Source organism: Solea senegalensis, linkage group LG6, assembly GCF_019176455.1.
Source record: "Solea senegalensis isolate Sse05_10M linkage group LG6, IFAPA_SoseM_1, whole genome shotgun sequence".
Taxonomy (NCBI): domain Eukaryota; kingdom Metazoa; phylum Chordata; class Actinopteri; order Pleuronectiformes; family Soleidae; genus Solea; species Solea senegalensis.
Genome location: NC_058026.1, coordinates 26734328 through 26749898, shown reverse-complemented (window position 1 = coordinate 26749898; position 15571 = coordinate 26734328). Strand labels below are relative to the sequence as shown.

General features: G+C 39.9%; 1 protein-coding gene across 1 annotated transcript in view; it reads left to right on the top strand.

Annotated features, from left to right (window-relative positions):
• LOC122771694 (VPS10 domain-containing receptor SorCS1-like) overlaps nt 1-15571 on the top strand; it is a 186640-nt gene that overhangs the window by 86090 nt on the left and 84979 nt on the right. The window contains exon 2 of the mRNA XM_044029405.1: nt 928-995. Coding sequence (XP_043885340.1) covers nt 928-995 — 68 coding nt within the window. The remainder of the gene's footprint in view (nt 1-927; nt 996-15571) is intronic.

The following is a 15571-nucleotide window of genomic DNA, read 5'->3' as shown; positions in this document are numbered from 1 at the left end:
CATCTTACAATATTATCCCAGAATATTGCATTAAATGCAAATGCACATTATTTCATTTTTTTTTTTCAAAAACATTAGTATCTCTGAAATACACATCCTGACTGTTTGCAAGACCAACGTTCTGTTTTTTACTGACTGTACAAATGTGTCCTGTGTCAGTCAGTGTATGAGAGAGGAAGTGAAATGCAATGGATGAGATTAGCTTGAGAGAATCAAAGGCTGACTCACACTGCTCTATGATGAAGTAAGTTGTAACCATCAGAAAAGAAAAAAGCAGTGGCTGCAAATAAATAGCTCATTAGTGTTAGAAAAAAAGAAAATGTGAAACAGCTGTGGATAACACAACATCAGCTCAGGAGACTGAATCTCTAACCCATGCTGAGGACAGACTAACACTTTCTCTGAATGTGGTTTCTCTGTGATCAGATCTGACACATTCAGGAAGGATTAGGGTGACGGTGGCTGAGCGGTACAGTGAGCCGTCGAGGGTTCAATTCCTGGCTCATAACCCCACGTTGGTCCTAATGGCTGTGCTGGCAGCGTGTGAATGTGTGAGTGAATGGGTGTGAATATTTACCAGTGGGAGCGTTTGGACCTGGACTTAGCACAACTGGGATTGCTAAGGACGGATGATAATACCAGGTTGGAATGGGGTCTTATTCAATTTGACTGTTGTCCTGCATCACGTCCCACATACTGTCGTGACTATAACATACACGTATGATTCCTGTAATCTGGTTTTATGTGACACACACTGTGTGGGATGAGTTTTTCCAAAGCTTCCACTTCACCTTTTTTCTTTCTTTCTCAGATGACAAACAAATATTTGACTCCGCCTGATTTAGCATTCATAGCGCTCACCTTGCTCAGCAGACATTTGATCAATAGGCCAGTGTATTGATCACAATGCTTGTTTTTGTTCTGCAGGTAATTCTGATGCTGACCAAACTGTTTGACTTCAACCTCAACAGTGTGACTGAGAGTTCATTATGGAGGTAAGCTTATCACACGGCATTAGCATTGGTCCAAAAGCCTGGAGCAGCTATGAGCATGTCACACTAAATTGGTCAGAGGGGATTGCTGGACTTACTTCTATACATTTCGGATGCTTTTAATCCTGTGGTTTGAAATGCTGTCAGATCTTCACTTAGGTCCAAAGAATACCAACACTCAACAAGACTTAATCACACAAATAAATCAAATATTCAAAGACTTGAAAAAGATATCAATCTCTCAAATGACACCCTAGAACTGACCTTGAATGTTTTTAATGTGTGGGCACCAACAAATCCTTCACATCAAAGTGTTTCAACAGCACCAGTGGAGCTGGAACAGTGTTGGAACGGTGTTATCCTGCACATTACCTTGACCAGCCTCAAATACAGTGCAACTTCGAGTGTTAGCCTTGTTTTTAAGACTCAGATGTGATGTCATTTTTGGTTGTTGTTGCCTGCCAGGAAGGAATTTGGCTCAGAAAGACGGAGAAAAATCAGCAAAACAAAGTCTATGTCTTATTATTACTACTGCCAATGAAACACAGCACCACAGGCATGAGCAGCTCTATCTAGTGAAAGGGCTCAGGGGGAAGATGGAGGATTTAAGAGATTAGTTGTGTAACAATAGTAAATGGAATGATGAGCTTAAGCTGAAAAGATGATTGTTGTTAGTCACGAAGGCCTGTGTAGATTTGACTTGCTGACTTACTTACTGCTTTACCCTCCTCATGAGGGTCACAGAGGAGCTGGAGCAATCCCAGCTGCCCGAGGGTGAAAGCCGGGGTCACACCAGGTCATCAAACAAATAAGAACAACCATTCCCTCGCACATTCACATCTATGGTCAATTTACAGTGTTCAGTTAACCTCATCTGCATGTTATTGGACTGTTGAAGGAGTCCCAGCGTTCACACAGGAGACCATGCAGAAAGGCCCTTGGTCAAAGTGGAATTTGAACTAGTAACCTTCTTGCTGTATGACAACATTGTTAGCCACTAAGTAGCCACTAACTGTGACCCCACAGATATTATCTCACTGTAACAAATGAGATAATTCTACAGCCTTTTCTAGATTTAAACACATTTCTGGCATGTTTGGTGGTTGAGTAATCAGCATGAATAATTGATTTTAATTACAAAAACCTTAAGATGTAGTTTAGGTTTTTTCAAGTGTGGTTGTATGAGGCATGGACACATTTTTATAAAATCTACACCTGCTTTAGACTGGAAACTGAACAAACTTAGTTTGTGTCACTTTGTAAACGGTTGATCCCCTACTGCCTCCTTCAGTTAGTTCAAATGTGAGGTTTGAAATCCTTTAATCAGATTTAGCTCAGGTTTTTATCAGGTTATCTTTGGTGCTGCAGTGTGAATGTATAGAGTTCTGTATTAGGACTAGGTTTTATAATCCCTTCCACTCCTAAGGTGTGAGGTGGGTTGGAGCAGGCATCCAAGGGGTTTCCGGGTAGGAGTCATTGTACTATTTATGGGACAGAAGGGTTCAGGGTCTTATGGGGGTGGGCACGCTACTTCTCTTGTGTTTCGATGACAGGCCCACGACACCTCCAGAGGGCTCATCAGCAACACCTGGTGTCCCAGATGTGCCCCCCTTTGTGCCACAGATGCTATTTTGGAGCCCAGGTGGCATCGCTCCTCTTCATCCAGAGCCATCGGCTCACCTGTTCAGCTGCATTTGAGAGGGCTTTGATGGCTTGGTGTTATGCTTGGCCTCAACTTTCCAAGTCCTTTAGCAGCCTGGTGTTTGTCCCACAAAGCCTCTGCAGCTGACTTCCACTGGGCAAACCATGGTTTTCCAGCCACGTTGCTCAGCATCCGCTGCCAGCTTGGCCTCCTCAATAGCATCCTCCCAGCTGACCAAGGTGCAATGTTGGCCTGGTCTTGATCTTGGTCGGATTTGCGTCCTCACAGACAAATTGCCTTGTTGGTGTAGGATGAGATGATGGAGGTAGGAGTTTGATGGTTGTTTGTCTGTTCTCCAGCGTAGCTGCAAGACACTTTAGCCCTTGGTTGTGCCGCCAGGTGTGACGACCTTGAGTCAGGCTGGTCTTGCAGCCCACCAACATGTGCTTGAGGTTTGCTGGAGATGGACGGAGTCAACATGTTATGTCTTCGCCGTACCATTGTTTAAGGTTACTCGGAGCTGTGAAATGTGTCTCTGACATTGATGAGCACATCAACAAGTTTACCATCTCTTTTCTATGACTTCTGCATCAATAGACACACACCTCTGCTCTCAATATGCCTGATATTTGCCCTGCGCTATATAACAGTAGTTAACGTCATGAAAATGATTTAGATTGTGGTACTGAGGAGTAACAACACACACACACACACACACACACAGAGCAGAAGGGCTGGTCAGGTGGTTAACAGCACCTGTGTAGCTGGAGGTGCTAGCTTGAGGCAGTTTTGCAGCCTCAGTAGAAAAATGATGACATCTTGTCCACACAGAATTTTCACTGCTTTCAGGCTTTGTAGGATCCTTGGGCATGCCTTTGGCATCTGGATTAAAACCTATAATATTCACAAACAGGAGTTGTAAGCACGCTAGCGTGATAGCATTATAGTTTGACAGAGTAGTTTGAGTTTGCTGGTTTATATTTAAACATCTTACATTTACTTACTCGTGTTTATAATGTGTCAGAACATGCAATTTCATCTTGGTAAGTTTAACTTTTGTTCTGCATTGTAGTTTTAACAATGAGTAAAGGCTGCTTTGAGCTAGCCATTGTTAGCAATAACAGTGGATATCAATGCTCTACATGGTATTCTGTGCACACACACAGTGTAGTAACAGATACAAAGTAAACAATACTGTGTGTATGAGTGTTTTATTGTGAAACAAATACAACACAAGTGCTGTTAACAGTACAATAAGCAGTTTTTGTATTGTGGCAGCCATCTTGGAATCCTTACTTCCATTTCATTACTATAAGCCTTCTGGCCATAATATCAACTCTAGTCAGCACTATGACCAAAAGGTTGACCTGGTGGTCAAGTGACAAGACACTATTCTTTACTACATATTTAGTGAAGTGATTACTGAGGATGTTCATTTATTCAGATTATGTGCTAAGTTTTTTTAAGAAGCAAAGGTGGCTCAGTGGAAGAGCAAGTCATTTTTCAATGAGAAGTTTGTGGGATTGATTCCCATCTCCACGATGGTCCTGATGGCTGTCCCGGCAGTGTGTGGATAGGTATGAAAGATGAGTGATAGAATAAATGCACTGCACATAATGTGCCATAAGAAAGTGTGAGTGAATGGGTGAATAGCAGAAACTGCAGCGTAAAGCAGCTTTGAGATATAAATACAGACCATTTATCTCTTTTTAAGTCAAGCGTCAATTCAGTATTTAATATTTTATACTATAGATTTAAAAGAAGATGAAGCATTCTTATATTCTTCCTTAGGCCCTTCACCCTTTACAAAGCATAGGTCATCAGCGGCACTGTTACGTCCCACCTGATTCTGGGCTATGTTGCCTTCCTCTGTGCAGCTGGTTCTCTGTCTTTTCTGCCTCAGTGTCTCATCTCCAGCTGTTCCTGGCTCAGTTCCCATGTGGGTTCCAGGTCAGAGCGTGGCAGGTGATGTTGGATGCTGGTTTCCTTAGGGTGTGTCCACTCCAGTCCCAATTTCCTCCTCAGGATCTGCTTGCCATCTGTCTCTTGTCTCACCCTCTGCCGCAGCTCAATGCTAGTGTTTTTGTCCAGTACCTGAATGTTTTGCAGTCACTGCTGTCGGTCAATTGTGTCGATTCCAATTGCAATTTTGATCTGAAAACAATCACTTGTTTATCCCCAACAAGAATACAAACATTACATATTACAAATAAAACAGAAGTAGATAATAGAAAGTAATTCAATCATTTGAAAAGAGCAACTGCTGTAAGTGGAACTAAACCCCCTTTTCTGAGGCTAAATGTGCACAATGCCTGATTTTGGAAAATACCAAGAAGTGGGCTCAGAGGGAGTGAGGGAGAGTGGGGAGCAGTGCTTGGGGCGTGATCTGGCAGTGAAATCTGACACAGAATTCATATCAAGTCAGTATAATTCATCATCATGAGGCTGTTAGTAAGTAGGGTTTAGTCTTTCAATTTTAGGAAGTTACCACAATTAGAACTGGAATAAACTTACAATGAGTCCAGAAGACCTGCTGTAGAAGGCCCAACAACATCACAACAATGGGGAAGTATTTAATTATAAATAGAGGCTCATCATCCCTTTGTTGAACAGATACACGGGCAGTTAAATCAAGTGGGCTATGTTGCGACAAGAAATGATTGTATCTAAATTGAATATGAAAAAATATTGTAGCATATTTCACAAAGTGCAATAACCTAGTGAAAATAAATTAAAACACCAAAACTCAACAAAGTTTCTTTAACTGCCAAGAAAACTTAATCATCAAATAAATGATTGACTTCAAATAAATGATTGGACTTTGGTTGGGATGCTTGATTTGTTGAATCACTTGAACCTCAATTTTACAGGTATAAGTACTACAAAAAAAAAAAGAATTGAGGTGTTTTCACTGATAATTCTTATTACATTGCTGCAACACATTCAGACAAATGGGACAAACAGGCATACAATTCTATAAGCCAAACATGAACTGTCCATGTGTGATGGTATGGGGCAGCATGAGTGGCAAAGGCATAGGTTACCTGCTTCCATCTGAAGGTACTATTGATGCATAAGCTCATATTGGTATTTTAGACAGACATGTGCTGCTGTCAAGACAGGAATTCTGCACAAGTTACAATAGTGTTGCTTCATAGTGGTAGAGAGTGTGTGCTGGACTGGCCCGTCTGCAGTCTAGATCTGTGAAAATGTGTGGTTCATAATGAAGAGGAGATTCACACAACAGATTTTAATGTGGAGACAGACAGTTTTCCGCAATAAAGTTGAACCCTCACCAGGATGGCAGGATCAGCCTTTAATATGTGGCATTGTAGTCTACTACTTTTAAATATACATGTGCCATATTTGTACATAGTTGCTTGGTGATGCAGTGCAGTCATTGTCACTGCATTCATGATGTTTCTTTCAGTTTATTTTTCACTGGTAAATAAGGGATGGGCAATATGACAATATTAGATCACGAAGGACTAGAATGTTTTGACAATCTGCCTAGGCAGAGAGATCGTGGTATTGTCTATAGGGACATTCATTGCTTTTCTATCTTTTTTTTCTCCTCCAAATGACACTATTTTAACTTCATGCCAGCTCTAGAGAAACAGTGATCGACCAGTCATAGCGAACTACAGGCAGTGCTGTTGGTTTCTTATTCACCACCCTGTTTGATTCAGAGTGTAGGAAACAAAAGTAAAAAAAACTCTGCCATTATGGAAGGGACAAGGGATTAAGCTATGTCAGTTATCCTGGCTTATTTTAGACTCAAGTCGGTTACACGACAGCAGTGGTGCATGAGTTACCATGGCATTTATTCTGTGTAGCTAGCCTGCAGAACAGGCTAAACACCAATGGTTTCTTAATCCTGTTGCTGAATCAGTCAGCTGATCAGAAATAAACATTATTGTATTACACGTTTGGGTACAAGCTTTGTACCCAAATGTTTAAATGCACTTTTGTAAGTCGCTTTGGATAAAAGCATCTCCTAAATGACATGTAATGTAATTTATAGCGATGCACCAAAAATTCGGCCACCGAAACATTTTGGCTTCCAGGCGAAAGACTTTTATCACCGAAACAAACCGTCTATTTCCGCTTTGAGTCTGTCCAAGATCAGTTTGGCACACCAATAAAAGTGTTCCAACGAGATGTGAGTACACGGCGGAATAGAATCCATTAAATGCTGGAAAGGCTCTTTGCACAAAAGCAAAACTTGGTGGCATACAGCGCAGATTATGAACTCCCCTCGACGTTCAGGCTGGTCTGTCTGCATCAGATGAAGGGCATGCGCCCGCGTTGTCTGATATGTTGGATGAGAGCCTCCTAAATATTTTCATAGATTCAAGGATGAACCAGACTTGTGCAAGTCCACAATTCTCTTCCTGATATCTTGGCTGATTTCTTTTGACTTTCCCATGATGCTACACAAAGAAGCAGTGTGTTTCAGGTGTGCCTTAAAATACATCCACAGGTGTGTCTCTAATTAACTCAAATGTCAATAAACCTATCAGAAGCTTCCAAAGACATGACATCTTCATTTGGGCTTTCCCAAATTGTTTAAAGGCATAATAATCTTAGTGTATATACACTTCTGACTTTGAAGAAAGTAATACAAAATTGTCTAAACAAACCCTTCTCTCATTATTCTGGCATTTAGCAAATAGAAATAATTTTGGTAATCCTAACAGACCTAAAACAGGAAAAGTGATTGTCTGATTTCATGTCATACAGTGAGAAAAAAAGCATATGTGTCTTTTTATATAGTGTATGTAAACTTCTGGTTTCAACTGTATTTTACCTCGGTTTTATTAAGTCCTAAGCCTATTTTGTAGGTCTCTGCTCATAATGAAATGAGTATATATCTGCAACCACAATGCCAATAGTAAAGGGAACACTTGTAAGATTTGTTAAGAAGTAAATGTCAGTATATGTGTTACTGGTGAAGAGTAAATGAAGTTGGCACACAACAAAAAAGCACTTTCAGGATGAGTATCTGTTGTTTGGAATGATGCAGCCGCAGCTCTGTTCTTCAAACTTTGCAAAGTTTGACTTTGATCAAGTGAAGAAAAACAAAATTAGAGAGGTTTTAGTGCAGAAAGTACAGGCAAGGTCTCATGTGGCACATTTTGGCACCATCTGTGCCATTTGTATTTTCTCATGTATAAAACTATTTATTTCATTTTTGTATCACTATTATGTATTATTAATTCAATCAGACTTCTGTATATTTCCCATTACACAAATTAACACCAGATGGCTCGATCCCAGTACCGAGGGTCTGGATCTCTGCGATGGATTAGGTTGATCTGAGTGAATGACACCTCATTTGATTTATTAGATTCAATAGAATGACGCTATCATCGCCATGAGATTGACAACACTGTCAGCCAATCAGAATCAGCAGAACACTGGCATGTGACACGGACATTCTGCTGCATATGGCGGTTGTAATGTTTCCCCCAGTGTCTTAATGTCCGTTAGAGACACCCGGAACGATTTAAGTGTAACAAATGATGTCTATCTGGTAGCATATAGCGTTGTTTTATCACAAAGAAACGTAAAAGGTAGGAGAAATTTTACAGCAGTCGCTTGGTGAAGTGATTTATGTTGTCTTTATTCTTTGGGGAGTGGATTGACACAGCGGTGCCGTACAGAGTTTGATGTACAGTAATTATTTTAGTTGTTATTTGAGCTGTGTTTAACATTCAAAAGGGGTTTATACAGTGTTTTATCCCAGATTCTGCTGTTTAATGTGGTGTGAAACATCACTATATTCTTTCATGTTTACTGCAGTGTTCTACTATTATTCACTAAGTGCTTCTCTGGGTTTGAAGGGTTAATCTGCATTTGAATATTACAGTCATTACATGTGGTTCAATGTTACTTTAATACTCATTATCTTATATGGATTGCATGGAGACTGCTATTGGATCAGAGAAGCTCTGATACTTTGACGAGCTTTCTGATGGGACAGGAGTGTTTCAGGACAAGTACCTGCATGAGATTATTAATCATCCGGTGATTGTATCCAAAATTTTAGGAATACTCTGTTTTATTAAACGGAATTCTGATGTAGTCAAAGGTAGAACAGTATAAATAGTATAACAGTATAAAAAAGCATGTATTTTGCTCAAATAAGCTCTGTAAGTATTTATACTAAGCTACTTATACATTTAGTCCGTCCACAGTTCAGCCAGGCTTTTTCTCTGATCTTATTAAAGGTGACTGTGTCGTCTTTTTTTCCATTATAAGCTGTTGTTCACTTGATGACACACGTCTTCTCCATTTCTGCATCAGTAAATCTGCGATCGACCTCACGGTCTACTTCAAAGAGACGTGAGCGCGCACTTACCAGGATTAATTACACCTGACTTGACCAAGCCACGTCTTCTCATCCTGGTTTACGGACTAAGAGTTGTATTTAATAGAGCTCCGTTATCTCTGATGGCTCTTCTTCTCCGCTCTTGAAACAGTTGCGCTGTGCTGTTTTAGAGGTGTGAAGAAGAACTGATCACCCGACACCTGTAGACAAGGAGCTAACGTTAGCTCATCATGTCGGCGGTTTGGCAGTATTTACCAGTTAGCTCCGTTAGCGTTGTTAGCTGCGCTAGCTCCGTTATTAAACGAAAATAGCAGCACTACAGCTAACCAGCGTACCTGTGTCCTGCGTATGTATGCCTCTGTTTTTAAAGTGTAGCATTACTTCAGAGACTCATTTTAACAATCTGGAGTCAAGTAAAAATGATGTCACGCGCGTCCTTTCCCGGTCAGTCGTCATGGAAACATGAAGCTCTGCCAGTGCCGCAGTGTTTGGACCAGAGTGAAAACAACCTGTCCCCATTACCCACAGAATACATATTTTCATCATACAATACATAATTTTTCTTTTTATTATGACATTTTGACAAAAACATGTTTCAGCATCAGGTAGCACTCAGAGATGCAGTCTAGCTCTAGACAGTCAATCAGACTCCATGTATGTCAGCTGTTGTTTGGTTACATTTGCTTCCACTGCCATATCCACATGGTGTCTACAGATTTCTGTCTCTGACCTTTGTCATACTTTCCTCCTGGGTCATTCTGTATCGATTAATGGTCATCTCTACATACTTCTTTTTAAATACACTCCGTTTTGCTGATGTTTTCATCTCCTCATCCAGATTATACCACTGTCTGACACCCGTGACTGATACGGTAAAGGATTTGGTGATGATAATATCACAGTCATTCAGGCGTAGTATGATATATATTTGATACTGGTATCGGTATCGGTTCTCGGTATTGGCCGTTACCCACAGCCCAAGTATCAGAATCGGTATCGGGAGGGAAAAAATTGTATCGGAACATCTCTAATAGCATACATTTAAGGGGAATTCCAGTATTTTTTCGACCTGGGCTGTTTTTAAATATTTACCGAAAGTTTAATAGATCACCTTGGGGCGGCGGCTGCGACACCGTGACAATAGCAATTCAGACTCAAGGGAAGTGTGGAAGTGGTCAAAGTGTAGAAGACCATTTTGACAGGTTCTTCCACCAGGCGTTCCCACCTGACCCTCACATGTTTGGGCCTACCAGAAGTCCTTTAGTTAGGGTTCAGATCAGGCAGTCCTCCAGTAGGACTATAGATACCCCAGCACCTGTCCCAGGGCCTCCAAAAAGGGTGGGTGGAGGTCGGGTGGCTGGAGCCAGTCCCAGCTGACACAGGGTGAAAACACCCTTGAGCCATATTTTAAGCCACGCCTAATAAAATTAGTTGCACTAGCTCTCATGTCCAAAAGAGTTGCTGCAGCAACCCTACTTTGGACAACCTGTCCTGCTCTGGGATAGGTTGTTTTGTGGCAGCTTCCTGGAGGCTACTTCCTGTAACTGTTCAGTCCGAGAATGCATGTAGAGGAAGACGGCAGCAGGTTCATAGAGCAAACAACACATGGGTATTACATTTAGGCTTCCTCACAGCTGTGGCAAATGTACCATTATATGACTGCATTTACCTCAGAGAGAATCTTGTGAGCCTTTTACCGTGTGTGTCTCTGATGGCACTGCATTACCTTTCTAATGGTGTATCGACCACTGACATGTTTTAAGTCTGATGCCAGAAGAAAACAGAGCTATACTAATCTCTTTCTAATGGATGGATGATTAAAAGGTGTTCGTGGATATCCAGACAGACTGACAGTAAGACGGATGAATGAACAGATGATAAGCATTTTTAGAGAGCAGAGGGGATAATGAGCGTGGAGAACATTAGTGGGGGATTTACAGCCGGGGAGATGGACAGAGCAGCAAAGTGACAGATGACTGTGTTTAAGACAGCCAGAGTCGCAGCACTCATCTGGCAGGGGAAGCAGGTAAACTGGCAACAAATACAAGCATGAGGTAACTTCTTGAAACTTTTATACAAACGGTTTATACCATATGACCCACATGAATCTGTCAACCGAATTCAAGCTCTGCACTGCTGACAGATTGATGCAAGCACTAATCTGCTTCAAACTGTCACTTTTCATTCCAAGTTTCATACACAAACTTATTATCATCTGAAAATTAGGAAAAGCTTCACTGATCAATGGCTCTATTCACTTCATGTGAGTCAGGACAGTGTTTCAGTCAAACAATCAATCAGACTTTATTTATATGGCACTTTTCATACAAATAAAAATTATAGCACAAAGTGCTTTACATAGGTAAAAGGAAATAATTTAAATAAGAAGGCCCAAGATAATTAAGAGCTTTAAAAAAACTGTAAAATTGACTCTGAAGCTCACAGGGAGCCAATGCAGACACGCTGTGACATGTGCTGACTTCCTGACTCCGCCCATGTTGAGTAGGTACTATTTTGTAGTGGAAAACCAACCTAAACTGTGCCGAGTCGAGGTGAGCTGGGACCCTAGGTGGAAGAGGGGCTTATGTGTCCCTGTGATGGACTGGTGATCTGTCCAATAAGTGACCCCGCCTTTCACCCTATGACAGCTGAGATTGGTACAGCACCACTGCTGAAATCCTATATTGTATTGCTTTAAAGGTATTGTAGATTTAAGCATGCATAGATTTTATTGCTTGAACCTTTTGTTGAGCTGCTAAATTATTATTTTTGTCCTTGTGTCTCAGCAAACAGCCACTTTTCTAATGAGAGTGATGTCTCAGGCATGTCTCAGACTTGTTCCCTGCACAGGCCATGCACACAGAGCACATTATGTGTCAGTACCTCAAACACTTCAAAAAACACGGACTTTCCCTTTAAGAAGGGAAGTTTGCCACAAAAGCTGTCTGGAATAAATTGATGGAAAGGGATTGTGGATATGGAGGGTGAGGGATGGAGGGAGCGAGGGTGGGGTGGGCATGATTTGGCCTGCATGCTATCAGAAGATATACGGTCAGAGAGAGTGAGCTGATGGATTCATACACTAAATTCATTATCCAATACATTTTGCAGTGTTTCAAGCAGTGCCGCTGGTGCGCTCTGTGTTAACTATCACAACGAGGCACACAGCCTCTCATCCTTCAAACTGCCATTAATCAGACTCAACTGCAATAATGTAAGACTTTGTAGTCGCTGCCTTTTAATATATGGGAACCTCTGGAAATGATAATTGAAACGCAATCTAAAAAAGAAGTTCAGACATTATTTAAGGCATTTCAGAAAGAGTAAAAAGGAATACGAGGCTATTGGTTGATTTGTGTGTGTGTGTGTGTGTGTGTGCGCGCGTTACCTTTTTAGGACATTTTCTGGCATAAACACTGACCTTGTCAGGACCAATTGTCCTCATGGAGAACAAATCTTTGTCCTGATGAGGCAGAACCTCATTTCTGTGGAACTGGTTACGTTTCGGATTAATTTTTAAATTGTGGTTAGGTTGTTAGGGTTATGCATTAACTGCTTAAAGTTAGTTAGGGATAACCAGGGGTTATCATTGCTAGACTTAGAGCTTTACTGGGTCACAGGAACCCACGACAACTCACATTAGTTTCTGGAAAGCCTGCTGCATGCAAACACAATATACTATACAAGCTATCATTATTTATGATATTTAACTTCATCATACTGTATATGAACACTTGACATGACATGATTTACAGCCCAAACACATAGACTGCTTATGCAAATGATACCTTTGAAAACGTCCTTATATTTGCATTCTAAAAAAAAAGGTGGTCCATCGCAGGGACAATTTAGAGTGACCAATTTACCTAATCCCATATTGCATGTTTTTGGACTGGACAAACTCCATGCAGAAAGACCCTTGTTCCAACTCGAATCCGGGTCTTCTTGCTTCAACGGCCAGAGTGCTAACCACTACACCAACCGTGTGGCCAATATTATAACCGTCTAAAGAGGTGTCAAACTCAATAACAGAGGGGGCTGATTTCCTCTTTAGTAGAACAGCACAAACAGTCCTGTAGTCACATCTATCTTAGCCAATAATTTGCTGCGCTCAATTTTTACTAGATGTATAAAGCTAAAAGAGAGGAAGCCAAATACACAATAACCCCCCTCTGGTTCTGGCTCTGTGTTTTCAAAGTCCACATTTAATTTGTTTATTTATTTTACTGGCAAGGTAACCTGGTACGAATCATTGAGTCAGTGGAAAAAAAACTGGAAATACGTAGCATTATTATCTCACAGGCCGAATACAATTGCATGGGGGGCCAGATTTGGCCCGTGGGCCTCGAGTTTTTGCAAACATCCCAACCATAATGTCCAAACTACATAAATACAGAATATTCTACAGTATAATGAAACAAAACAAAAACAACAATATAAGTCAACAGTGTATTATGATATTAATATCAATTCTCCAACAAAACTTCAGAGACAAGGACATCTTCAAGAAACCAAATAAAGCAGCACAAATGTATTTATTCTTTTTTCCCACCTGACATCAAAAAGTGTATAAAAAATAATCAGAGAACTTTGCCTGTAGAGAGTAGAAATGCTTTTTTCACTTTGAAATACTCAAATGTGAATTAATTAATAAATATCCAGAAAATATATCATGCTTTAAAACAAAACAACATGTGTTTGCTGTCTTTTTAATTGTATATTTGTACTATATTGTGTACTCAGGTTATTAATATATTCAATCATGAATCTTGAAGTTAATTAATTATATGTATTACATCATTTTTTTCATGTCATAAGATCAGGTCATGGTTAGTAATGTATGTACCTTTATAGTTTAGATTTTTAATTTGTAATGACAGGTTTTTAATGATCAAAAGGGGGTGGGAACTACATTTGTTTAATCGGCTCATTTATCAAGTCTTACCCGTGCGTGCGTGCGTGCGTGTGTGTATGTGATAAAAACCATGACCATGTCACGATCATTAGTACTCATGTGGTCCCAATGAAGCAGGACCTCAGTAATTAATGTTAGAGGTAAGATGCGAATTGTGGTCCAGTTAAGGTTAGGGTAAGGCATTAACTGGTTATGGCTAAGGTTATGCATAGTGATTTGTTTAGGCTGCCCAAATGTCTGCTGCACAAAGCTATGTTTGTGTGTAAGTGAACACGAGAATATCCACAATCAGTTTTCCCCATTTATCCATGTCGGTGAAATCGTAATGATATCATCCCCTGTGCTGTGAACATCCACATAACTGTTGAAATAACTGCAACGTGGTCCGAGTCACATTTTACTCTCACACATAATCACTGAATATATATATATATATATATATATATATATATATATGTATACACATATATATCTATATATATGTGTATGTATATATATATGTATATATATATATATATATATATACACTGGGATGTCCATTAAGAAACGCTTCCTCCTCCCTGTGAGTGAGCAACAGAAACGTCTGACTTAATCTTTGAGATTTATCTTTATGTGACTGTTGTGTGACATCATTTCTACCTTATCTACTGCTTTACTTTATTTGGAATGATTTGGCTGAAGCACTTAAGAAGAAAATGTGTGTTTTATTTTGATATTACATTACTTAATTAGCTTGCTCACTGATCTGACACAGAACTGTGTCCAAAATTATTTTTTTTGTACTACCGTACTTTCTTCTTTCTTTGGCTTTAATTTACACCATTAGTGACATTGCAATGTTGGGCTAAGAAAAAGTTAACCCTTCATATGTTCACATGTCATACATGTAGTGACATGTGTCAAATCCATACATAATAGACCTCAGGTTGTTTGTCTCACTGCCTAAATAAACACAATGCCAGGATCACCTGTCCCGTCTATCCAATCCAATCCAACTTAATTTATGAAGCACTTTAAAAACAACAGCTGAAACAAAGTGCTGTATATCAGAGATAAATAAAACAAATACAATATAGAAACATAAGACCTAAGAACAAACAATAAAACAATAAAATACTGTAGAAAGTATATCATCAACCCAAATAAACAAGTCATCTAATAAAACTAAAAAAAGATAAAAGCTGTGTAAAAGAAATAAAATAAAACCTAAAATCTTTAGCAACAACCATCTTTAGCATTTGCCAGAAAGAACAAGTTCCACTTAAACCTGATATTACATGGTGACCATGCACAAAGACACTGAGATCTGTTTCTTCTGTTTTACTGCTATAAACATTCAAATTGAAAGTGCAAGTGTATCTGCTGAGAACGATCACGTGACAGTAAAAACACTATAAATCTCACATATTCACATATAAAGTGAAAGAAAGAGAGCCGGTGTGGTCTGTCAGCAGATGTCTCTCCACTTTCAGTCATCTATATTTGAATGCATCTCCACTGCGGATGCTTGTTTTTCTTCAGTCTGCAAAAGATGTAGTCACCTCCCACTTTCAACAGACAGATGAAAATGCCTCTGTGTGCAATGTGGTTTGCCCACACCAGATGCATAATCATATTGTTCCATAATAAAAAAGGTGCTATGGTATGAATGGTATCATAGTCCATGTATCAGGGTTTATGGAATTGTC